Here is a 27,430-nt window from a genome sequence, read left to right as displayed (position 1 = left end):
TCAATACAAGAGCATGATTAGTACGGAGAGTTTAGGCTTCATCAGAGATATCTTTTCATAACATTTCTTTCTTTCCTTTGGATTCAGCCTCCTGAATTGACGCTGTGCCCTCTGTTATACACCATAAGGACGCGTGCTGCAGAACTAAAGAGTTTTAGTCATCACAGCACACACATACACAGCCAGCAGCAAACTTACTGAAGCTAAATGCTTTACATTACTCAAAGGGAAAGAACTTCTCAATGAAGTGAGACATTAACTCATAGATTAATTTTCTCAGTATTGGCAGCTTCCCAAAAGTCACAATCACTTCTTTGGTGTTTGAGATGAGAGATTTTTCCTCTTTATCTAAGTGGCATTCATGCAATAGTCATGTTTTACTGCCCCTGAGTTTAATGGTGTTTGCCTTAGGGCTGAAATGAAAAGTACTTTCTGTTGAATTTGTGACATTAAGGAACTGACAATATTCTCTATTAAACAAGTGTGTCAGTGGGAACTTTGTTTAAAAACAGACCGCGAGCGTGGCCCAGGGACAAAACAAGTGGGCAGACCACAGTCCGTTTCAGTCATCCCTGTGTGTGGGATGAAAGTGTCACAGTCAGATGGAGGAGGTGTTCAGAACAGGACAATTGTATGTGTGTGGACAAAACTGCCAGAGACTTGAATTACGTAGTGAGGTTGAAATGATTTTATGGCAATAAATATGGCATGACAAATTAATAGATTTGCTGTCTTTATTTTAGATAGCCGTTTTGTGGGTCACCAGGATGAAGAAAGAGTTTCACTTAGTGATTATAGTGGTGCTTCTGGTGAAAGTTGAAATGATTAATGGCTCGGATAAAATAACTTTTCGGGTTTTGTTTTTTGGAATACTTCCCATACTGCTGTTTCCTATTTGATTAGATATTTGATGAATAGAAGATTCAAAAGAACAGCATTTATATGAAAATTATTCAATTTATTGTAACATTATTAATGTATTTATTGTCTTCATTTAAACGTATTCTTTCTGAATAGAAATATCAATGTCTAAAATCACTTTTAAATTACAGCATTTATGTATGCATTTATGCCTTCATTAATTTAATCAATTGCTTTATTTTTTCAATGTTTTTTTTTCTTTTGAGAAAAAAAATTGATGACCTTTTTTTCCTCAATATAAGTAAAATGCAGAATAGAAGAACTTTAATTGTCTGATGTTTAGACTATTGCACATTTTACATAAACACACTGCATTTGCACTGAACGGTGAATCAACGTAAATGACATTTTCATGCAAGGAAATCCTCTAATTATGGTCTATTACTCTGATCCAGCGCCTTTGTCCAAATGTAGATCTTAACAGTCCTTAAAGGCAGGACTATGGGATGTCTTAACTCTATTTAAAGTGAAATTGCCATCTGCACTGCAGTGGCATGAAAAGTCTATGATATATTGGGAGACATATCAGATACAATGTGTGTAAAGAACAGCATTAGTTTATAACCCACAGTGGCTTGACTGTTAAATGCTGAGTAATACCTGAAGTACTATAGTCTAAATTAACTATGGAAAGGTTTATTACAAGCTATTCAGTGTATAGGAGTCCTGTACTCTGTACCTGTGGGGGTATTTAAAAAACCCAGGACTGTATGACGTCATCTCTGGTGCATCCTGGATGGGCTCCATGTCACAGATGGCCAAACCTTGAGAGTCAGAAATGAGCATTTGTTGTTTATGTCCATTTACCTGTTCTTCAGGCATTGCCGCTTTCTTAGGATGTTGTGATTAGATTTGTGATTGTAATTGTGAAGGTTTCTCCCTCCCCATCATTTGTAGTTCTGCTATCACAAATAAATTATGAATGATGTTCTCAGATGTTGTAGATGTTTGATATATAATGGTGCGATACAGTTTTTGTGATCTCTAATCCATGCTGTTCTCCGGTTACACCTGTTGATGTCACGTCTGGTGTGTTTGCGTGTGTAGCTGTTATTGATAGGTGTTTAATGACACCTTCTGTTCTCAAAGATGGAGCGACTCAGTCTGTATGTCTGGGTCAGTACAGTCCCAGTTGGGAGGTGATCTGTACAAAGAGTTACTGATAGACCCCTATCAGCTGCATGCCCTTGAGCGAGGATCAGGACAAATTCTTCCTGACTGTGCTGATGTAATGGTCCAGTTCCTCAGAGGCATTAGAGAAACACACTCTCAGTAGAAAAAAGCACAACGTTCAATCTATCCGTGTGACAGTGATGGAGTTTGACTTTTTAAATGCCCCTTGCTAGAGAAACTGTCAGCGCACTTGTTTGAAACTGTCGACTTGCGGCTTCTTCACATTCAGAGCAAACAGGAATTGATGTGTCATGATTAACTAGTAATCTAGATTTGAAGTGAGATGCTATTTTTGTGTGCGTATGAGTATGACAAGAGCTGACTGAAATCCCCAGCTCCAGATCTGATTGGCTGGCTTTACTTTCAGGATTAAGGACACATAGTGTTTGCGACTCATGGGTATTTATTGAAGGAAGGACGAAGAACCACCAAAATGTCAATATTGTAAGCACTCCGTTGGCTGCAATGGCCAATTTCTGATGTCATGAGACCGCATTGTTTGTTAGGACAATTTTTAAAGGACTTGTTTTGCAAGATGGACACATTTTATATTGAATCTGTATCTGCCACTAAATAGCCTGTGAAGCTAACATGACCATACACTTTAATACAACAACACATTTCTTTTTCTCAAAAATTGGTATCAAATGTTTGATAGATGTAGTTTGAGGCACCTATAGCACATTAAGCGGATATTGATGTGAAAAACTATGTTGTTTTGTCTGTAAAATAACCATTACTCTCTTTCTCATATGGTTGCACAATATTGGTACCATATTGGTAAATGTCCAATATTAGTGATTGCGTTTTAAAATGTATTGCATACATACCAGCTGATAATGGATATTTAATTGGGTTATTCTGTGTCAAATCAACCAGATGTCCCTGGCTCAAAATTTTGATTTTGTTGATTTTTTTTTTTTTTTTTTTGTAGAAAGACAAACATGTATAGTTATGACAGCAAAAAATATTAAATGTCACAGATGTATATTTACTGAGTAATCCACTATGTTGAAGAGGCAGGTCAAAATGACAATTTTTACCTGATATTTGGAGCCAATTTACAGGGGTGTAAAAATTACTTTATTTTTACACAGAGATTGGTAGGTCTTTTAGTAAAATCTGTTGACTCTGGCAATCTTGGTTTCATTTTATCCTAATGGTGACCAATCAAAAATGGCAAAAAGCACATCTTGTCTTTTTTTGTGCCTCAAGTTTTGCATGCCTGTATTAAATATATTTTAATATCCTTTTAGATTCTGGTTCTTAACAAACTATTTTAAATGCCCTTGATGGTTCAATCCCAGAAATTTGGATATCTTAATGCGGCTCCATGAGTAAACTGGACAGTTGTACACGTTTGCAATGTTCCAAAACCAAATGTGGTTCATTTTGCATACTGCTGATACTTATTTCTTTTAAGGAGGAATATCTGAAGAACAAATAATGGTGAAACTAGAAATGTACCCAGTGATTTTCTATCAACACAATTGCAGCAACTTCATTGCCATAAATATTATTTTTCCAAAGTTTGCATGCCTGGAACTCAAGAAATTATAATATTCTTCTATATCCTTCCCGATATATGAGAGACTAAATCATATTGGGCCTTAAAATGAAGACTTGGGGAAAAAAATAAGTTTCATAAGAACAAGAATCTAAAAGGACATTAAGATATCTTTAACACTTCTTGAATTAAAGACTTGTAAACTTGGAGAGGCGTGTTGTGTTCAATTGTTTTTTTAGAGGGAAACCAGATACATTACTAGTTTCACTATTATTTGTTCTTCAGACATTCCTCTTTAAACGCTGAAAGGAGGAGATATACTGAGTATCGGATCGGCAAACCTCTACTGAAAATATGAACAATTTACCAGTTTACTCATGGAGCCACATTATGATCTTTATATCTCTGGGATTGAACCATCGAGGGCATTTTAAAATAGATACCAAAAGAAGAGTTTGAGAACTAGAATCTAAAACGATATTAAGAAATCTGTAATACTTCTTGAGTTACAGGAATGCAAACCTGAGGAATTTTTTTTTTCATAAAATCTAATATATATTAGGGATGCATAATATACCATTTTGGCTATTAGTCAGTATTAGATTTTTTTAATCAGTTAATTATTTTGTTTTATTTATATTTGCTTTGTCCCCTATTATTACCCTAAGGTTACCTTCCAGCACTCAAAGTTAAACTTAAAAGCCAGTAACACTGTTAAATATAATCATTAGCAAATCTTAAAATGAATATCCATTTTTCAAAATGTACATTCTAATATTGTGATGACTAAATTCACTGGTGTTTAAAGTGACTGACTTTAGTTTTTAGTGTTTTTAAATTTAGACAAACAAGATTTAAACTATTTATGAATTATCAGCCAGATAATGAAAAGGAGACAGATATAAGTTTTGCCTAGTTAACTATGCCCTTTCTCCCTAGTCGGCACATTGAAAAGGACTTCCTTGAGTGATCTATCAGTGACTCAGTTCCAAATTCTGTGGCTATGCAGTGCGCACTACGGCCGTCTCAGATCATCAGACTTGACCATGATGGAAACTTATACCTCATTCTGTCTTTTTTTTCTCTCCATGTCTCTAAAGTCCATTTACATAAGTGCTCTTCCAAAAACATCTGTGCTTCCGTTTGTACACGCTTACAAATACTTATTTTACACCCCCCCCCCACCTCACAATACGCATGTTCTTTCTTTCTCTTTCTAGACTTTAAAGAAAGCCTCATCAGTGCATTTAAAAAAATAGTAACGTGTCCCAAGCCAAATGGCGCTGTGACATCAAAATGCAACTCGGCCATGTTTCATCTGACCTCTTAGGAGATTGATCCTCATATCTCAAAGTGTAAACTTGCAGGGAAGGACCTTCTGTGTACATTTGCAAATACAGGCCAAAGTTCAGCTGGGATGAAATCCCTTTATTTTTGACCTCTCATGCTCTCTTTTTGAGTAGAACAACAGAGACTAGAGAAAATGATCACATGATCATCAAATGATTTTGTAATTACTGTCACTTGATTACATCACACAAACTCCTGGGAAAATACAAGTATGATTCATTTAGCTGCTTTTGTACTCTTTACTCAGGCCTGAAAATACTCTCTTCTTCATAGATTTGTGCAAATTAGGGCTGTGTATAAAAATTCTGGTTGATGCATAGAATCCAATGTTGTGTCATAATCAATAAATAGCTTGTACTATTTTGTCTGAATAATTAAAATACAAAAACCACTAAAAACTGCAAGTACATTTAGGCATCCCAGCATTAATTTAGCATGCAAAAAGTAATAAATTATGTAAAAGATTATTGATAAAGCCAAAGTCAGTATGGTACTGAAATTGTGCATTCAAATGTAAATTATATTTTATGACAAAGTTTGTAATGGTTCTTCTTAAATGGTTCCCTTTCCTGATAACTATTATATAGTAATTCTTGGCTGTTATCAAATGAAATACTCATTCTGCAGTGCTTACACGTGCAGTGTACAAGCACATTTTTTAGCAGTCAGCTCGCAGAACACACACGATAAGCTCCTAGCGCTTTCACCCGATTGGAAAAGTCATACCTGCAGCACATAAAAGCAAAGCTGATTTGGTTTGTCCTCAGTGACCTGGCTGTGGTGAATATGAGATATTTACACAGGTGCTGGTGATATGAGTGGGTTTTAATCCTGTCAGCAGCACATCTCCAGTCAAAGACACAGCAGATGTGTTTGTGTGGCTCACATCAACTTTATTGCACACATCTCTTATTATATAACTCTTATAGACTGTTTTAACTCTACCAATGACTGTTAGATGATGATTAAGCATGTATGAGAACTATAAAACCTAATTTGCTGACATTTAGTTTCACGGTCTATCAAAAATGTAATGAAAATTAATTATGCATTTATCCATTATAATTATGGATTATGTTAATGATGTTAAATGACTGAAGACAGTCATATATAAATTGAGGTATGCGTGTGAATGTTTGTGTGTGTCTGCATAAAATGTGCGTGTATGTTTGTAGTTAACCAAGGAATGTTCTGTGGATTCTGAAATATTTTGCAGATATGGCAGAAATCTTAAATCTGTTATCTAATTAAATTATTGTGCCATTTGATTAATGGATTAAAATGGGAAAGGGTTTTTAAAGTTTAAAAATTTTTTTTTTACTGCTTACACTTAACACCTCAAGAGTACAGTGTAAGATAGATGGGGATCAGGATAAGGCCTTCAGTCGATAGTCATCTGTTGGCCTTTTTCCTTTAGAGCTGCTTACCACAAGTATTTTCACACTTCTGCTGGAAACCCTTGAAAGTACTTCAAACAGCGACGCATTTTGCCACACAGGTTAAGTGTTCTTCAATTCAGTTCAGTAAAGTTCATCCCCTTGAAAAATATCTTCTGTATGCTATAGTGAAAAGTACACAGGATGCTATTGTAAAGATAAGACCATGGTAACGATCTTCCCATTATTTTTCTCATACTAAGAGAGCCATAAAGTTAGTGTTTTAAAGGAATAGTTTACCAAAATAATTTGTCATGTCATCGGTCTCTCATCATTCACTCACTGTCAGTTCATTCCAGGCTGCTATGATATTTTAAATTTTATTAAGAAGATATATAATTTTTTTTTTAAAAGTTCAAGCCTGCTCTCTTCCATACAATAAAATTATATAGTGACCAGAATAGTGATATAGATACAAGAAAAGTATAATCAATGTGCTCCATACAATTATGTTCAACTATGTTTAAGGTGTTATTCACTGAAGATCTCTTATGGTTAACTAAAACTGTTAAAAATGTTTAATGTTTTTAAGCTGAAATAATATTTTCTTTGGATAAATAATGTGTGAAAAACATTTGCCTTGGCAACCCACTTAAATTGAAATGTTTAAGCTGAATTAATAAAACTATTTACCGCATTTTCCGGACTATAAATCACACTTTTTTTTCATAGTTTGGCTGGTCCTGCGACTTATAGTCAGGTGCGACTTATTTATCAAAATTAATTTGACATGAGTCAAGAGAAATGAACCAAGAGAAATGAACCAATAGGAAACATTCCCGTCTCCAGCCGCGAGAGGGCGCTCTATGCTGCTCAGTGCTACTGTGGTCTATACTGAAGACATAGAGCGCCCTCTCGTGGCTGTAGACGGTAATGTTTTCTCTCGGTTCTTGGTTCTAAATAAATGCGACTTATAGTCCAGTGTGACTTATGTTTTTTTCCTCATCATGACGTATTTTTGGACTGATGCGACTTATACTCAGGTGCGACTTATAGTCCGAAAAATATGGTAATAAAAACTGAAATAAAATTAAATTAAAGCTGAACGGAAAAAAAACACCCCAAAACTGACAAGAATGGTGAAAACTAAAAAAAATGTAAAACATAAAAATAAATGTTAATTCATAATAGCAATAAATGCTATATAAATAAAACTACAATAACATTGGATATCCTGTGTCAAGACATGCCACCCCAAGTTTGACATCATGTGCCAGAACATCATTAGTTTTTAAATATCTAGTAATTAGAGAAGTGTTGATGAGATTTGAGAATAAATGATGAGAGAATTTTGTCATTATCATACTAAAGAGTTGTTGGTTTATGGAGTAATTTCCCCATGATGAATTTCCTTCAGCTAACGACACTAGGGACCACACAGAGACTGCTTTATTCACTGACTAGAATAGTTGATTGGCATAATAAATATAAATGGATAATTGCTGTTGTACTATAGACTGGTGTATGTGTGTGCATGTAACTGCTTACAGCTGGTGTAAACTGCAGGGTCCAGACTTGAGGCATTACATTTTTCTGTGAGGTGAGTGAGTGTTGTATTCTTAATGCTGCACGCTGGCTATGTTACTGTAACTGTGTTGATGGTAAGTGATAGGGCTGCGCTCCATGCCCTGTGTTTGCTCTGGAACAAATTGAAGTCATGTCCTGCAATTAAGCAGGGAAATGGAGAGGGAGGAAGGGGCACAATGAGAGAGTTACTAGATGAGGATATTGTTCCAGAGCTTTGCATCATGAGGTGTCTGAACAGGAAGATAGTAAATCAGCAAGTTTCTGTTTTATAGGTGAAAAGTCGCCACCCTTCAGCGCACTAGCTAGTTTAAATGTTAAACAAACATACAGCGATAGATGTGTGTGCAATCCTTTGAATGGTCTCTTAAAATAATACACATTCCTAATCATAGTTAGCCCAGCGATAGGTTACATTAGAAAATAAGCCTTGACAAAATTCCCCATACCACCCAAAAGTAATTCATATGGCTATTTGGCATACGGGTCAGGTAGCCTGCTTCCATCCACGAGAGTTAATTAAAAAAAAAAAAAAGCTGTCACGGTCCTGCAGAGTCAGTGACTGTACATATTCGGACAGTTCCGATCCTTCTTCTGCATCCATGTTTAATAAATCCCTCCTAAAACGTGCTATCTTACGCTTGTCAACATTGCGTCCGTGCCTCTTTTTGCCTCCAGCTAAGCCCCGCCCACCAGGAGACATTGGAATGTTTACAAACTTTTAAGGGGTCTATACATCTCATCTTTGATTTAAAGCATTTTTATTTTTTTGTGACCTTTTTTGGTCCACAAAGCATTATGTCCATGTGACTGCACTAAATCATGCCTTAATCTCAGGATTTTGCTTCTGAAAGCCCCATTAGTGTTTACATAGAAGTTAATAAAATTGTCTATTTGTGTTGTGGAGGAGTGTTTCATTTCACTTCGACCTCCTTTGCGAAAGCATGTGATCTCTTTTCCTTTTCTTTTTTTCAGGGACATTTCAGCAACTTCCCCAGCAAGTTTTTCAGAGATCTCAAATGTTTAGGTGTCAGTACTGTTTGTGTATTTTGTCTCGAAATATAAACATTCATAAAGTCCTTATGTCCCCTCTGTGGTTTATTAATGATAGTGTGAAGATTTTGTGGTCCGTGCATAACCTAATGATTGCTTTTGGAAATGGTTTCCATGGCAATTTGTATGATGATAAGGCCGAAAAATCAATCTGTCTGGAGTTTTCAGAAAAAGGTCGATGAAGCAATATCTCAGACCGCAGGTTTTATAATATTTTGTACCTCACAAGGGCAAATCATAGGGCTTTGTGTATGGAAGGCTCCTGTTTTAGGAACCCTAATCTCTCAGGTTATTAATAGCATTAAAGAGTCTTGAAATAGCACCAGGCCGCTCTCCTCAGAGGAATGCTGCTTAACTCTATCAGTGCTGCTGCATTCTGCATAATTAAATAGCGTTTTTAAAGTTCCTTATATACTGTCCAGTTTGACTGCCTTGAATGATTGAACACATGACATACACATTTTTTCTTGTAGACAAGTTTTTCATTTTGAAACAAATGCTTGCTTGGTGTTGAAGGTAGGGCTCTGCGATTAATCGAAATCGAAATAAAATCGCGATTTGAGTGTGCACGATTTCCACCGCTTACGTCACCTGCCACCGCAACATCCAATAGGAAAAATTAACTGGGAAAAATTAACTGTAGTAGCCACCGTTCAACCTGAAGAGGGCAGCACTCAGACGTTTTTACACCATATATTGTATAATTAAAACACTTTATACTCAAATGTCAAAAAAGTTACTCGAATCAATGAACGGCACTAATAAAGCCCCATTCTTACAGATCATTAACTAAAAAAAGTTGGTTTAGGGTTTAGTTACTCTTTAATAAATAAGAAGCAAATATAGCAGACAATGTAATGAGGCGCTGGGACGATCACTTGAATTGCATGTGAACTAAACTCAGCGTGTGCCTCACAGATTTGAGAAATATAGGCTATATATTACAGAAAGCTTGAAATGTCTTCTTTTAAATGAAAATATTCAAACCAAAATAAACGGGCTACTCTCTGATGATGTAATCCATATGAAATGTGCATTTCTCTCTGGCGTTCATGGCGAGTCTCCGTCGTCAACTTCACCTTTGCAGCGACACAGAAAACACCAGTTTATTACTGAACAATAAAATGACTCCTTGCATATTTTCGAACCAGCAGGACATTCTGGGTTGAGCGAGACCCCACGGAATGAGCGAGAGGATTGGGATATTCAGAAATGCGCTCTCCGCTCACGAGCTCTGATCGGAACAAACCATAGACAGTAAAGGAAAACAAACCCGAGCCTCAATGTCTGCTGACCTTGCAGAAACATACAAATAGACATAGCCAGACTAGACTATTTTAGTACAAATTATGAGCTTACTGACGATTTTTTATAATTCATGACAAAATTATAATATATTACGTTTTTTTTTTTTTAAATGCAGGTCAGGAAGCGGGTCGGGTACAATATTTTATTTGTATTTTTTTGCGGTCCGAGTTGCAGGCGGGTTAGTTGAAAACGTCGGTCGGGTGCGGGTTATTAATACATTGACCCGCGCATCACTGGTGCGAGTGGATAGATTCGCGCTCGCGCGCATGATTTTAATGTGCTTTCGCGTTACAATAATGCAATCTCGTTGCTGCTTCTGAACCGCGTAAACATAACTTACTGTATATGCACTGCAGATGGAGTACGTGTGACCCTTGGGCAATAAATATATTGGGCAAAACATATAACACCTGAGGCACCGCTACAGTGAGCTCTATGACCAATGCATGGCAAAAAAAGAAGAAGAAAAAAATCCTTGAACATGGTTTTATTTTATTTTATTTTTTTCCATATGTCTAGACATTTTGTTTGACATCTTTACTTAGTGATTATTTTGACTTATGGCTGTTCTAGAGACATTTGATAAAGCTCTCATTGGTTTTCTTTTGGAAATATGTTTAAAATTTATACTGAATGCACTTATGACTGTAAAGCATGTCTGTGTGTGTCAAAATCGTGATTAAAATCGAAATTGCAAAATTGATCAAAAAATCGTGATAGGTTTTTTTTGTCCATATCGCACAGCCCTAGTTGAAGGTTCATACTTTCTAACACAGGCACAAATATGGGATGATCTGTCACACTACAGAACTCTGAAATTAAGAGATCTCATTAAGAAAGAAGAATCTCCCTTTACTAAAACATTTAGTTCAATACTTGGTCGAAATAAATGGGGAAACTCTTTAACAGCATCTTAAAGGAGCAGGTAAATTAAGAGGAGGAAGCTCTAGATGAGTTTTTTCCTCGTTGACCTTCGGATCCATTTCTCTTCATTTCATGACCTTTTTTGTCGTGGGAAAAAAAGTGACTTCACATGATGAGTCAGGGCGTTTCACAGCTGAATTACGTTCACTGAATTACGTGAACTGTTTTACCTTTTTGATTGATTGTTTTATTTAATTTATAATACTCAGATTATCATGCTGAGTTAATATTTTGTTGGATGTTACTAGGAAAACTACTAGTTTTAACATAAAACAAAACAAAACACAGGATCTGTACCTCTGCTGCTAAAAAAAAAAAAAACATGAGATGCCAACGTGTACTTTTAATACACGGAAATTGCTAGTTAATGAGTTATAGCAGTGAAAATGAGATATCGAGCAAAGGCATAAGATTTTTGACATTTTACATCGTAGTTTTCACTTTTGTTTTGCTTGAAACCTACCTGTCTTGATGATTTACATGATTTGAAAGAGCCTAAAGTCTTTGCAGCAGGATTGAGCTGAACCTGCTCTTCTGTCCCTCAAGTCTTTGTGTGGAAGGACAAAACACACACACTGTTTTTCCAGTAAGGGTAGAGTGAATGGGTTACACACACCCAAAATGACCACTGACTTTGCAAACATTTCCTATTGACCTTATGATTCAAATCACGACTTACTGTTTTGCAATATTGAACTTGGAGCCAGAATTACTAACAGCTTGTGCCAGCGCAACCCCTCTTTTGGGCTTCAACTTCTGTCAAGATTTGCTAAAGACACGCAGTGAAAAGGGCATGTTTCTGCATGTGGCCTTCTTGCATACGCCTTTGTAGGACTTTCCCTTTCAGACATTCCTTTCAATTAACAATAATATATGTGCCATTATTTATTGCCCAAAAAAGCTGTTTGCCATTTGACATGGCTGTGATAGCTGGTAATTTGCAGTGCACTACTTTGCAGATTGTGTTGGTCATTATGGAAATGAACTGGATGCAATATCATGCTAAATTGGCCTGTTTAATAAATCTGGCCCTTAATGTGTGTAAAGCTAGCATTATTATTGGTTGTCTGATGATTTTATCTGTTTTTGATCGACAGGTACAAGCCCTTTTTTCCTTTCCAAGTGCAGCCACCGCTGGCATCATCATGTGACCTGGACATCTCCATCCGAGAGACTCTATTGGTGGAGGGGCGTCTACGTGTCACACTTGTTGAATGTAGCAGGTAGGGCAGACTTCTGTTGCTGTTCGCGACACAATCAACATTTACTTAATCTTTAATTTTTTGGAAGGTTAGTAAGTAACCTTATAATATAATAATATTAATAATGCACTGTCATTAAAATGCTGGCCACTGTAAGCAGATGATCGTTTATGTTATGGTATAAGAAATAAAACCCAAAAAACAAACAAACAAAAAAAAAGTTATTTTAATGCAGTATTTTAAGTTAATTTAGGCATCACAACATTGTAATGTACGGTATGGAAAATGTAATATTAATTTTGAGATTTGGTAAACATTTAAATATATAGCAGTGCTGTTTTATTGTTAATCTGTTTAAAAATTGGAGTGCTCACTTTAAGTGAGCATTAAATGAAGGCAATAGTAATCTAAAAGTAAAAACATGGGAAATTGTCATGCACAGTTTAATAAGCACAGCTTGTCATATGTCTCTTGTGCAATATTCAGTGTTATTTCCGATCAGGCATATTAAATTAATTTTGTACCGCTAGTCTCTATTCAATAAGTGCATTTACACCTGCCTTTTTTTCTTTAATTCTCTATACTCATATACGTTGTTCTTCAAAGTAGTAGCACATATAAAACTTACAAAAACAAATTCATATATAGAGTCTGGAATTATACAGTATGTGTGTATTCAGGTTTGTACACTGCTGTTTCATTTTTTTTTTATTCTTTTGGGACACAAAACTCAAAGACAGCCATAACATTCTAAGCCAGTAACATTTGAAATGGCCTGGTTGCAAGCTGTTGTGTTTGAGAACGAACACACAATGCAACAAAAGCTGTATTCTTCTTACTATTGTGTCTTTGTCAGATTAGTAACTGACTTCAATTGTGTTTGTAATGGGCTTTCTATTAATAATGCAGAGCCTTTGACAATTACAAACCCAGCTCAGCTCTGATGTGTGCGCACACACACACACACACACACACACACACACACACACACACACACACACACACACACACACTATTTGTAGACTGTACACTAGATCTTTCCATGTAGCATTAAGTTGAGGGTAAAGTTTGTCTCAACTGTGCTGTGGCTTTTTCACCACCAGAGGGCAACAGTGGACCAGTCATGCTTCTGGAGGGCCATTGGGGTTTTGGTTGCTGAGGATTGTTTAGTTAACGTTGGAGCTTTTAGTTTGTAGGAAGGAGGCCCTCCAGGAGCAGGATTGGCATCACTGCCTTAATTACAAATTTTATGAAAAAAATATTAATATATATTTATTTATTTTAATGGAGAAAGTGTAACGTTTTTAATCAAAACACAGAAAGCAAATACAATTTGGTACTAAAAACTCACTAATAATTGTTACATCTGTTCTTGCATATTATATTTTTATATTTTGTAATTCATTTATACTACCATTCAAAAGTATTTTGTTGTTGACTCTTATGCTCACCAAGGTTGCATTTATTTGATCAACAATACAATAAAACAGTAATATTGTGAAATATTATTGCAATTTAAAATAATTGTATAGATTATTAATTTAATATTATATTGTATTATACATTTATTTTAAGTTTAGATGAATAAACAGAACAGCATTTATTTGACATAGAAATCTTTTGTAACAAAAGTATTTACGGTCACTTTTAAAAGTATAAAAAAATGAATTTATTAATAAGAAAAAAAAATCGAACTAATCTCAAACTTTTGAATGGTAGTGTGAATGTGTTTTTTTTTATAGCCATAATGATTCTTTTCTTTTAAGTGCTTGTAATGATAATGTTTAGCCAGCAGATGGCAGTAGTAGCTTATAAACGCTCATTTGAACTGACTGTTCTTGATCTGGTTTCAAAGCTATTCATTTCTTTTGATCACAGTATTAAAACATTTACTTTGTTATTGGAAATTGTCCAATGTCCAATTCAGTTATTGAATATTAAGTAATATTGTATATAATTATTGTTTATAATGTACTGAAATATACCGGTAAAATTAAAATAAGGAAAATGATGAATGAAATTTTTTTTTTTCCTGTGTTCTCTCTACAGGTTGTTTATCCTGGGCTCATATGAAAGGGAGACATATGTTCACTGCACCTTAGAACTCAGTTCTGATGAATGGCGGGAAAAAACTCGCAGCTCCATCAAAGAGGTACACGTTACATGTCCTGCTGCATGTGTTTCTCTCTGCCTGAGGGCGCTGCACTATAGGTTTACTGCGCTGCGCACATGCACATGCACAAACATGCATGTTTGATATGCATTAATAAATACACATGCACAAGCAGACATGCATGCACACTGTTGTCTATAGCACAGGTCAAAAGTCATGGATGGGTAGATGAACCAGTAAATATCCAGCTATATTTAAACTGTAGTTCTTTGCTATTATTTTAGTGTTGCAAATGTAAAAAAAACGGGAGATAATGATGTGCAGCACAGCTGTACAGTTTTAAAGGACTTTGGTGTATATATGTTATTTGGGGATGCTACGTGGCGTTCTATGGCATTCTGTGAACATTAGAAATGGCACAGTAATATGTGAGTAATATTGTTATTCATTTTGGTGGGAGTTGATGTTGCTCATTTGTTCTTCTCTTATTTAGAAGTTATTTAAACTCAGTACATAAATATAATAATGGTTGTGCTTTAGTTTGTAGTTTGGGCTAAGCACATTTCAGTTTATTTCTTTATTGCTTATCCACCAAAATGTGCAGCTTTATTAAGTGGCTTGTGTCTATAATACATCTGTAGTCTATTTCCCTCTATTATAAATGTCTGTTTGTCTTCCTTTTGGAGGAAGGACAAACACAATCTAATTGCTATTGATTTAAACTAATTCATATTTGGAAAAAACCTTTTCCTTTTCTACCTGCCAACTGCGACTTTACCAAGCAGTCGATGACCGCAGTCAGTAAATATCAACTTAAATTGCTTTAATTGTTTTATTTAGTCTCCCATCCCGTTAAATCCAGCACCCAGCTCACATCCGGTGTAGAAAGAGTAGGTTGTTCACATTTCCAAGCGACGTCACAACTTTAATTAAAGTAGAATTCAACTACCTATTTTATAAAGGTCCATCCAATGTGATTTGTAATCTGTTACCTATTAATCTAGGAGTCTTTTGTTTTTAATGCATATGTTGCAAAACATGGATCTGTTTGTACACTAATGCCAGACTAATCATTCCTTTATGAATAATTTGACCTTTTTGTTTGTGTCTGAACAAGCTGCTAATGAAGAAGAAAATAATCAAAAGAGATGAAGCACTGTTCATATGTAAATTATTTAATTCACTGGAAATGAACATCCAAAAAGCCAGTAATGCATTGCTATTATGGAGTATACTAATTAATTATTTTGACATAAGAAATTTACTCAAACCATGATATCAGATTTTGGTAAAACCGACTAACTCTGTTCAGAAACATTTATTTACAATGATGAAATTAGTTGTGTTGATGTGTTAATATAAATTTGAAATATTGATACCCTTTTCAGGATTATTTGATGAATAGAAAGAACAGCATTTGAAAATAGAAGTCTTTTGTAATATAAAATGCCTTTGCTGTGCAAGGGAAGTATATAGTATGTATAGTAACATAGAAGTTATTATATGTATTTACTGTTTATTTATTCACTAATCTGACTTCATCTGAATTTTAGAAGTAAAATAATACATCTGAAATGAAAAGCTGCACTGAAACTAGAATATACTTCTACTTAATTAAGAAACACAATGAACCAGCCTGTGTGTGTTCGTGAGGGATCGGATCACTGTAACAGGCATGCACCAGCACTGACACAGCATGTTTATATGCTTGATGACTCTACATGTTACATTAACCAATCCCATCAGCAAGGACAAGCGGTGTTTGAACAACTGCATGCATGCGTAAGTGTGCCTTTGCGTAGACACTCATATGAATGTGCAGACATGCAGGCATGTTTATTTGAAACACAGAATTGTGCACGGAGATGCAGATGCACACTGGCCGCTGTGCGCTTCACCCTGTGTTTATCAGCTCCCCCAGACCCCCAGATTCAGAGACCTCAGCAGGGACTCAAACACAGGATTAGTACAAATATCATCTGGTAAAGGTCATTGTATTTCTTTCCTTTTCTCTCCCATGAACATCCCCTTCTCTTTTTCATTCACTCCATTGGATCTCTCTTTCCTCTCTATATTACGTTCCCCATATCCTTAAACTAATTTTACATGTAAAACACACTCTGATCTCTGCTTATAAGTACAATGGTTCATATATATAGTATTTTCATGGTACTCCAGAGTGTAACCATGGTATGTGCACAAAAGAATTTGTGCATGGTAGCACTCGTGATACCCACACTGTCTTTGTGTGCATGCTGGGGGGTTGTTTTTTAACACCATCTAAACGCTGTAAATTGTTAAAGCATGTTTTCTCAGCTTACGCCTCTGGTGCAGAGTGGCTAACACCGCTATCAGTAATACGTAAGTGATACTGAGCCTCTGGGGTCTTTTCATTTATTCTTATCTCCTGCCGTTCCAGCCGCTCTCACCATCGACCTGCACCGCCCTGCAGTCGCTCACCCGCCGATGCCCATTTCCAGCAAACCTCAGTGTACGTGGTCATCTAGATAAGTTAGAGACCGTAAGACTTGTTCATGCAAACAAACCCTTTTTTAACATATGCTATTCTCAGGTTTCTGTGGTATTAGAATGCCTTGAAATATAAGGGAGTTGATATAATAATTGACATCATTTCAAATATTATAAAAAATTATTGTAATACTTTTATAATATTTTAAAGGATTTTTAACATTTATATATTTTACCTGTTTACTGAGATTTTAATAATGTTAAAATTACATATATATATATATATATATATATACAGTACAGACCAAAAGTTTGGACACACCTTCTCATTCAAAGAGTTTTCTTTATTTTCATGACTATGAAAATTGTAGACCGGCGAGTGAGTGTTTCAGTGTTTGAACTGAAGTAAGTTTGCACACCTGCTCCGATCATTTCTCTTAACAACCTGACATCAACGTCTGTGGACGATTCTGTGTAGTCCTCAGGCTTTTGCTCCAGCGAAATATTCTCTGATGTTGTTATTCCAGATGCAAGATGCATCAGAAACGTGTTCGACATTTCTCTGAGAATAACACACAATGTCCTCGTTTTTCAAAATATGGTCTGTGTGAGTTCCTTACAATCTAAATAACACCATCGAGCGCTGCAGGGTGTGTGTGTGCTGTGTTTATTTGTGTGTGTGTGTGTGTATATGTCAGTGTGTGTTATGGGAATCTAGCTCTGTCACTGGGATTTTTCCGTCATTGTTGTTTAGAGAGACGTGACGTTGTTTAAAACATGTTGTCTCTCAGATCTGTGGCTTTCATTGCCTTTCCTATATTTCAAGTCCTGTTATGTCTATATAGCTTTTATAACATGTTTGTGATGTTTGCTGTTGAATTTCCTCTAGAGACACACTTGGACTCAATTTTGCCTTTAATTTGTGGTGTGTGTTATCCAGTTGCCCTGTTTGTGTGTTTCCATTTGCCCAACTTGATTTAAATCTTATTTAAACCAAAGACAAATAACCCTCTGTATACCTGCTTTGTCAGGATATCAGTTCAGATCTATTCATCTTAGCTTATTCAGATACAAACATCTCTCATAATGGCTCTAAGATGACTGTTTCATCCGCAGCACCCCCCCACCACCCGAGGACTGGCTTTCAGGCCACTCTGATGCAGTGTTAGTATCTAAAAAAAAAAATCAATAAAATTTAAGGTACATATTAGAATTTAATGTGTAACTATATATATTTTTGCTTTATAAATATTTATATATTATATCATTTTTTATAAATTATAGAATTAAATATATAATTTAAATTATATGTGTAATTTATAATAAAAGCATTCTCTTTTCTTCTGTGCCTAAGGAAGTCTTACATATAATTCAGGGTCTGTCATTAAGAGTTTTCCAAGCTGTTTTAAAATTGATTTTGCTCTGTGTGCCAATGATGATGATCAAACTAATTTGACAGCCGTCCCTGTGCATGACGGAGTGTGTGATGGGTGTATTACCAACGCCACAGACGCGAACACTCATTTCTGGATGTTCCAGCCCCATCACTGAATGAATCTCAGCTCCACCCTCCACAACAGAAAAAGCAGCACAATGAATGGTTGGCCGGGCGTTGCTGCATGTGAACACGAAAATAGTGTAGTTTTGTATATGTTTATAAGATGACGCAAGTTGCAACAGATAAAAGAAATGTTGTAACAGTCTGGATCATTTCTAATAAATCAATATTTTGCAGATGAATTTAATGGATTTCTGTCTTGAGACAAAGACAGATGCACTTTTCACAGCCGCAAAGATTTGAATCTAAAGGACCGCATTATTTTGCAAAGTGGTAAAAAATGTTATGATCCATTAGAGCAGCATTTTGCAAGGTGATGTATGGAGAAACCTCCTTGGCTTTAGTCAGCGCAGCATGACTCTTAACCTCTCTCAGCCAGTTCTTCTTCTTCTCCCAGCTGAGTGTTCAGAGTCAGGGCCAGGTGTCTTTAACTTTGTTCTGAAGTATGTATTGCCTGCAGTCAGCTGCTGCTGTATTTTTAGCTAATTATTGTCTGTAGTGTGGTGTCTGACAGGCCAGATGTTCTTTGTCTGAGCAGTTACGATTTGATGCAGTCTGAAGTATATTGCCACTAAATCTCATTTTAATGCAGTTTATTGCTGCTCTCTGCTTGGCTGGGCACCTCTTCTGGAAATAAAAAGATTGAAGAGAGAAAGAGAGAGCTGCAGAGATGAACATGAGACCCTTAACATTGTATAGCTTTATTTACATTATAGCTTTTCTTCTTTGCTTTGATTTGCTTTTTCTACAATTCCTTCCTTGGTTTTCCATTTCCTTTATTATTTATTTTCTTCTTTTATGTCCTTTCCTCTCCCCTCGTATTCTTTGCTATTTTCCCCTTTCTGTTTTTCCTTTCTTTCCTTGTTCCTTCATTTCCTTTTCTTTGCTACTACACTTATTTACATCTTTTTACTTTACTTATTTCCTTTTTCCATCATTTTCTTACTCCTTTGAATTTATTTTCTTCGTTTCCTTTCCTTTCCTAAATGTTCATAAACTTTCGTATTCTCCATTTGTGAACTTCCTTTCTTCCTCAGCTTATTTCTTAAGTCTTTTTCCTTTCTTTTAATTTCCTTTCCTGTGTCCCCCTTCATTTCCGTCCTTTAGTTATTTACTGTATTTCCTTAATTTTTTTCTTCCTTCATTTCCTTTTCCCTCCTCCATTCCTTCCTTTTTTCAAGTATTTACTGTCCCTTTTTCCTCCCTTTTTAATTCTTATACTGTTTCTGTTACTGGAGCAGTTATTGTCTAGCTATAGCTGGGTTGGTAAACAGTAGTTTATTTCATGATAATCTAAAGGTGATGTCTTCCTGCTCACGGCTGACATCTGAAACTGATATTAACGGATGGACAGAGTGTATTTGGAGGAGCATTCATTGCTTGCAGTCAGATTAGAGCCGGGTGCTATAGTTTAGATCAGTCCATCACTCTTTGAAGTAAAATGTCACCTGTTGAATATAGAGCTGCTGTTGAAAGTGTTATAAAGCCATGAATCTTTTGACCGTATCAGACAGCTGTCGATTGCATGAGAAAGGGACATTTGAAACTGCACTTTTAAGTAACTGACTCCGTTAAAGCTGAGAGAATGAAAATGACAAATAAAATGCCAGAGTGATAAGGACACACTCTTGCCCCCCCACCCCTCCACATGGCTTTTGAGCGTTGATAGGAGAGACTCTTCATTTTCCCTTCCATCATTCATTGGGCCATTCTCGTTCTACCTTTCGCACGTGGGGGTTAAACTGGGGCCGCGTCCATGTAGATGAGCGGACAGTTCCTGAGCATCTGAATAAAAATGAAGGTGCTAAAAACGGAACCAACTTGGACCGACGTTAAAGAACGCCCTGGTCTCTGTGAACAATTGCAAATGAGGGGATGAGAAGGGTCTTGTTTTTGAATGTCCCCCGTCTCCATAACAACGCTCCCTTTTGTGTGGCACTCTCTGAAAAGCCTCCTCCTATCACAAAAACGTCGCGGCAGCATGAAAATTCAGCGCATCCGTGATGAGACGCAACTGCATTCATCCCAGCTTTGAACAAATGTGTGCAAATCAGAGTGATTCCTGGAATAGGTTCGTCAGGAAAAAAAATGAGAAGCAATTAGTGCAACTTGCTGAACCCATGATTGAGGGCTTCAAGAAATAAAGGCTTTTTTTGTTTTTTCTAAATATATGTTTAGCACTTAAATTTGATTTGGAATCCGCACATTTGTGGTAGATTTTAAATAAGATTTTTATGACATTTTATATTTAGTTGAACTAACTCAAAACTCTGAGTCAGAACTGAATATGGTAGATGTTGTAAATTATAGCCTCATGTCAATGTTGTGTAACAATGATGTGTGAAGCAGTGTTTTGTTAATTTGCATGGATTGGAGGAAAGGGCGAAATGAAGAAGAGTGATTGAATTAGCCGAGTGTTGGAAAAGGGCAGTGTTGACGATATTCCACCACGCCATTAGTTATTATGCCACATGTGACTCAAATCAGCCAACTTAATATAAAACACATTAATCCACAGCAACACTTCCTGCTTAATTATCCTCACTTCCTGTCAGCTTTGGCTGTCAGACATTTTTAAATTGAGTTTTCGTCAAGCTCTGAAATTTCTTGATATAACATTTCCACTGCTTAATTTTTAACCCTGTTACTCGTGAGATAATTGAGAATAAATGTTTTCACTTTATCTGAGGTTATGAATCCTTGCAGTTTTGTTGTAGCTCTGAAGGGGAAAAAAAACATTAAGAACCTTTACAGATGTAAAAAGTCACATCCCTTTATTCAAAAGACAAATATGTGCATTAGTTTTGTATTAATCATTGATTTTTTTAGTTTAGGTCGTGTTGATCAGCTGTAAGCCAGGTCATTGCAAAAAACTATTTTTCTAATTAGTTTTAGTTTTTTTTGAAATGGGAAAAATATCTAAACATCAATTTTACATAAGTTTACTTCAAGGGAAAAAAAAGTTATTAGATATTAAGATTTCTTTTTAGATGATATGTGTATTTAAGTGTTTCTGTGTGGTGTGAACATATATACTTTACAGAAAAAATATAAATTTTTCCAAGAAAGATGTTTTTTCTCGTTTAAGAATAAATAAATAAAAAATTGTGAAATTGAGAAAATATAAGATTTGTTATTTGACTTTTACAATCTATAGTTCACTTCTGTTTTAGTCGGTTCCTAATAAAATCCCCTATGCATCCACTTCAGCTGATCGATCTAAGCACCCTTTCTTTCACGTCTCTGTTACTTTTTTCTTCTTTCTTTGAAATAAACCATTAATCGCTAGAGCTCTCTGATGCTGTTTGTGTGTGTGTGCACATGCCTTGCGGGGACTGCTACCCTATACCCTAATCTCTCTGACATGTGCCAGATGATTCGATTACTGGCCATTGCTCTGAAGGCTCTCACTACAGCATCTGACCACTGAACTCAGCCGCTGTGTGTGAGGAAGAGTACAATTGGCCACTATACTGTAGCTAAAAATATATATCTGGATGTTTTTCAGCCTTTTCATGATATCTCTTTGTATATTTGCTCTGAAATGGCTTAAAAGGACGGAGGAATCATGATTTCAACTCAACAGCTATTGTGGCCGATTCCATTCAAAATGTTTCATGTATTTATATTTTTACATACAAAAAATGTTTTCACACTTTTTTTTTTCTTTCTAAATAAACCATATTACATGGCGAAAACAAAGTTACTATTCTTATTAATTAAAAATCATCTAATTCATCTCTTAAATTGTGTGTTTTAAATATTATTTACAGAAATATTTATTTGTTGTTGCATGACTCGCGTTTTCTCCTTTTGCCAGCTGGTGGGAGTGAGCCTGAATGTGCTTGTCGAACTTAATTTCATTAGCTCTCCTCTTGTGGAGAAAACTAACAGATTAAAAAAGCCAAACCTTTAAGAGAAACAGGCTCTCAGGAGACAGAGTATACAAAAGCTATATGCTTCACTGTTTGCCACAAATTTGATGAAATGTAGCCTTGGTGTGTATAAAAGACTTCTGAAGATCCCAAAAAATTGTTTGTAAGCAACCAAAACTGCAAAGAAATACATTTTTCGGTTTAATTACGGTTTATTTATTTATTTATTTATTATTCAAGGGTAAAGCAAAGTATGTATCAGTTGTGTGTTGGCTGCTGGGCACCATCATTATCACCCGTGTTGCCTAAGTAAAGGATGAGAGTCTGTTGTGAATAGGGTAGATTTATATAAGCCAGTTGAAGAGAAAGGTGGGGGATGAAGGGAGTGGGAGGATGAATGAAATGGATAGCAGGAAAAACAGATGTAAAGAGAGAGAGAGAGAAATGGAGAGTGGGAGGTTTGGCTGAACACACACAGGTGTACACACAAGGCAACTGACCGTTCTGTACAATAGCTTCAATGGGCATCTGTCAACAATCACAGCGGTGCACGGAACACATCTACCACCTACAAACACGTATGCACTCGCTGACACCTGATGACAAGAAGAAAACTTTCAATTCGTTGTACAGAGTGTGTAGGGCTGTTTGCTTTTTCTGAGCAGTTCTTCATCTGTCTGTCTGTCTCTTTGAGTGCACAGTGCGATTTGATGTCTGTGCACATTTAGAGGCTGTATTAGTGTGGCCAAGCATATGCTGTATGTTTTGTGTTGTGCATGTGAGCAAGAGAGAGACTCGTGTTCTTTTTGGAGGCATCAGAGAAAAACTAGAAAAGCTTTTCCACTGTCGGGCCAGTGCGAGCCAGGGCTTAAAATGGGCCAAGCGGGGCTAATAGCCTCGGGCCTGTAGCACGAGGCCAAAGTAGCGCCAGAAGCTCCGCTGCGCTTCACTAAAACCCGCCCTTTACACGCCTCTCAGGAACAACGTCATGCAACCCCATAATTTCACCAACAAAGAGAAGTAATCAGAAAACTAATAAGAAATAAGTCACTGGAAATAGCGCGATCACAAAACGAACATGATAAAAGCGGCCGTTTGTTTGCATGCTTTGTTAAATATTTAAATCCAAAAGCATCAATGCTTTACTATAATAAGGTGATGCATCATAATGAATTAATTTATCAGGATTGAAAATTAGTCACACAGAAATAAAGCGTTGTGAACATGGTCTGCTATTCAGTCTAATCTGTTTCTGTTTATTTGAAGTCACAGTAGCCTATATACATCACATTTAGAAAGAATGATAATTTCTATATTTTTATAGTAGCTCCCGAACAAAAACTTATGACCGATAAAATATGATAGTAAATAAATACACGATTGTGATAGAGAATAAGAAGCTGACATCTGATTTCTCCAGCGGTCACATTTACCACATTTACTATGGTAATGTTAATGGCTAGCATGCATGTCTTTTGCAACACTTATAAATATTTCTGCGTTGTATGCTGATTAAAATCCACATTGGATCAAATTATTTCAAACACACACTGCTGACTGAAAGAGAGTTTTGAGCTCAACTTATTTTAAAAAGTCTTTAAATCTGGTGTTATAGCTTAACTTTCCGTTATGATCCGCGTTGCAGACGCTCTCCAGACACAGAGATACTCCGCCTTTGTTCATAACCACTCCTCCGCTGGCCCACTTTGGCCCAAGGTTTTCAGTGGAAGTGGAAACGCGACTGGCCCTGGCACGCACTAGCTTTTGGCCCGACAGTGTAAATGCGGCTAATGAAATCAAAATTTGGCGCTGTTTTGTCATGTTTGCCTCTCACTCATGGTCAGAGATGCTTTAGGAATAAAACATTATCAAGATTTCTTGGTAACAATTCTCACTATTAACTTGCTAATTAGCATGCATAGTAGTAGCATATTGGCTGTTTATTAGGTCTTATAAAGCACATGTTTTGCATTACCATATTCTACATACTTAATGCTACCCAATACCTAAATCTAACAACTACTTTACTAACTATTAATAAGCAGTAGTTAGTTTATTGAGGCAAAAGTCGTTGTTAATAGCGAGAATTGGACCTTAAAATAAAGTTTTTTTTTATTCAGAGTAAAGCTTTTAATATTTCTTTGTCAATATTTACTTACCTTCACATTGTTCCAACTACATCTTCCATGCAAAACAAATATTTGTCATTTGTTTGTTGATCTTTTTACATTTTTATTTAACTTCAGTATTTGATTGTACAGAGGATACAGAAAAGAATCACCCCTTTAAAATAATTCACATTTTGTTGCTTTGCAGCTTGAAATGAAGACGGACACAGTTTTTGTTTTATCCAGCTGTGTTTACTGTATATGCTCTAGGCAACCTATAACATCGAAGTGAAAGATATAACACCATCATATCAGAAATAAAAAAATAACAGAATCACTGAGTTGGAAAAAGGATGACCCCCTCCTAAAAATTACTTGTAAACTCAATCAACTAATCACCTTCTCAGTGGCACACAAAGCCATTTGACTTTCAACTGTGATCAGCTGTGGTCATTTTGATTTAGCTTTGCATGAGAAGAGCTTTCTTGGAGCATTTCAGTCCTTGGTAGTGCAACAGCGCAAACAATCAACTATGGGTGGAAAGGCACTGACAAAAGATCTCTGGGATAAAGTTTTGGACAGGCATCAGAGTCATCAGATGGATACAAAAAAAATTCAAAGACTTTATCAATGCACAGAAGCACAGTAAAGTCTATCATTAAATAGTGAAAGGTATTTGGTACAACTAGGGCCCTATGATTTCCGCGATGCAGAAAACACGAATCGCGGAATCCAGTCATAAAAACGGAATTTACAGTTTAATGCGGAATGTCACAGAATTTTTCACATTTTGAATGAATTAATCAAAAGTAGGTCAACTTCATCAAATCGCGATTAGGCTGTGTATTGGCAAGAATCTGGTGATACGATACGTATCGCGATACAATATATTGCGATACACTGCGATACTGTAAGGTAATATATTTGGATATTTCTTATTTTAGCAATAGGATATATTTTTAGGAAAGCTGACATTAAGAAAACACCAACATATGCAAACCTTAGCAAAAAATAAATAAATAAAAATTGTTTAACCAGAACACAGTGGGATCTGCATTTACAATAATCAGTCCCTGTCCCCAGTCCCTTTTTAAGAAATAGTCACACAACATTTCTTCCATGTTTTATTTTTAATAGTAAATCCCTTCTTTTACCAAAAAAAATAAAGTTTGCTTCATTTTCAATAATTAAAAGATAAATTAAATAATTGTTGCCTTCATTTAATAACAAGAAAAATGTAAATACACAACAGAATTTCCAAGGGAAAAAAACATTTCATAAGGCTATTTTAAGAATTTTTTTAATAAATTAAGTTGTTTTTATGCATTTAAATAATTAGACATGCTAAAACACAGAATTAGGTAACAATAAAACATCTGGTGAAGAAAAAATAAAACATTTCATAGGGCCCTAAACATTTTTGTTAAACTTTTAATAAACTGATGTGAAAATGTTTTCCTTTTTATGATTTTAATTAATTAAACATTCTTTTTGATTAATACAATTTAATTTAACCATTAAAAAGTAGTTAAAACAGGAAAAAATTAGATCCAGAAAAATAAAAATGGAAAAAACGGAATTTGAAAAAAAAATAAAATGGAATTTGGGAAAAAATTAAACTGATTTCATAGGGCCCTATACAACACAGACCCTGGATCAGGACGTCACTCCAAACTGGATAAAAGAGCCGGAAGGAAACTGGTCAGAGAGGTGACCAAGAGGCTTACAGCAATTCTGAGGCAGCTGCAGGAATTTATAACAAAGAAGAAAAAAGCTACTCCTTGAGAAAGGCCTCACTGCTGAGCTTTGCCAAAACGCACCCTGAAGATTCCGAGGCAGATGAGACTAAAATTAATTATTTGGCCTCAACACCGAACAATGTCTGGCACAAATCCAATCCAGCCTACCATCCAAATAACACCATTCTGGTTGATTCTCTGTTGTTGTTGTTTTTTACATGTTGGTGTTATGTCTTTCACTGTTATATGTTATAAAATACAGCTGGATAAAACAAAAACTGTGTCTATCTTCATTTCAGGCTGCAAAGCAACAAAATGTGATTTTTTTAGGGGGGGGGGGGGGGTTATTCTTTACCCATTGTATGTTATGATAGAACATGAATGTTAGTCTCTTATGCTCAGAAATACAGTAAGACATAAATATTGTAAAATATAAAGTTATTTCTGTATTTTACAGACAAATTCCTGTGATGGCAAAGCTGAATTTCCAGCAACCATTACTCCAGTCTTTAGTGTCACATGATCCTTCAGAAATCATTCTAAGATGCTGATTTGCTACTCAATGTTGAAAACAGTTGTGCTGCTCAATATTTTTTGTGAGAACATTGATAATTTAAATTTTTCAAATTCTAAGTCTTTAATGCTGAATAAAGGTGTTATGATATATATCCTATCCTACCAACATTTCAAGCTACAGTTGCTTAAAATTCCAATAAATTGCAACTTTTTATTGATTGATGTGTATATATGTGTATATGTATATGTATGTATGTGTATATGTGTGTGTGTTGCTAATGTATTGGCAGGGCAAATACAAATCTGAACAAAATACATGTAAGCCTTCAGAAGGTTGTGTAGAGTACTTTTCTTTTATACGATTTAATTCTTTAATACTTTTTTGTGCCCTTATTAGAGCTTGCCCAGCCAATCTCACATTGTGGGAACCAGAACATTATTCATAATTTATATTTCACAGAAGTCAGTCATATGTGATTGGCATGACATGTGGGTGAATAAATAATGACATTTTATTTTCTCAGCTGCAGGCCTGTTTTTCTCGTGGTTCTATTGAATGTGTACTGGTATGTGAGTATTGTGTGTTAATTCTGACATTTATGCTGTAATCAGTGGCACTGACCTGAAAATGTCCCACAGGCACCCTGTGTTTGT

The 27,430-nt window shown here is 35.7% G+C and overlaps 1 protein-coding gene across 1 annotated transcript in view; it reads left to right on the top strand.

Moving 5' to 3' along the window:
* LOC132111508 (PDZ domain-containing protein 8-like) overlaps positions 1-27,430 on the top strand; it is a 43,044-nt gene that overhangs the window by 7,067 nt on the left and 8,547 nt on the right. Inside the window, exons 2-3 of the mRNA XM_059518873.1 lie at positions 12,294-12,419; positions 14,448-14,550. Of these exons, the coding sequence (XP_059374856.1) occupies positions 12,294-12,419; positions 14,448-14,550 (229 nt within the window). The remainder of the gene's footprint in view (positions 1-12,293; positions 12,420-14,447; positions 14,551-27,430) is intronic.

The sequence above is a fragment of the Carassius carassius genome, chromosome 31 (genome assembly GCF_963082965.1).
Source record: "Carassius carassius chromosome 31, fCarCar2.1, whole genome shotgun sequence".
NCBI classification, from domain to species: domain Eukaryota; kingdom Metazoa; phylum Chordata; class Actinopteri; order Cypriniformes; family Cyprinidae; genus Carassius; species Carassius carassius.
The sequence above is the reverse complement of the archived record's forward strand: the minus strand, read 5'-3'. Positions and strand labels throughout refer to the sequence as shown.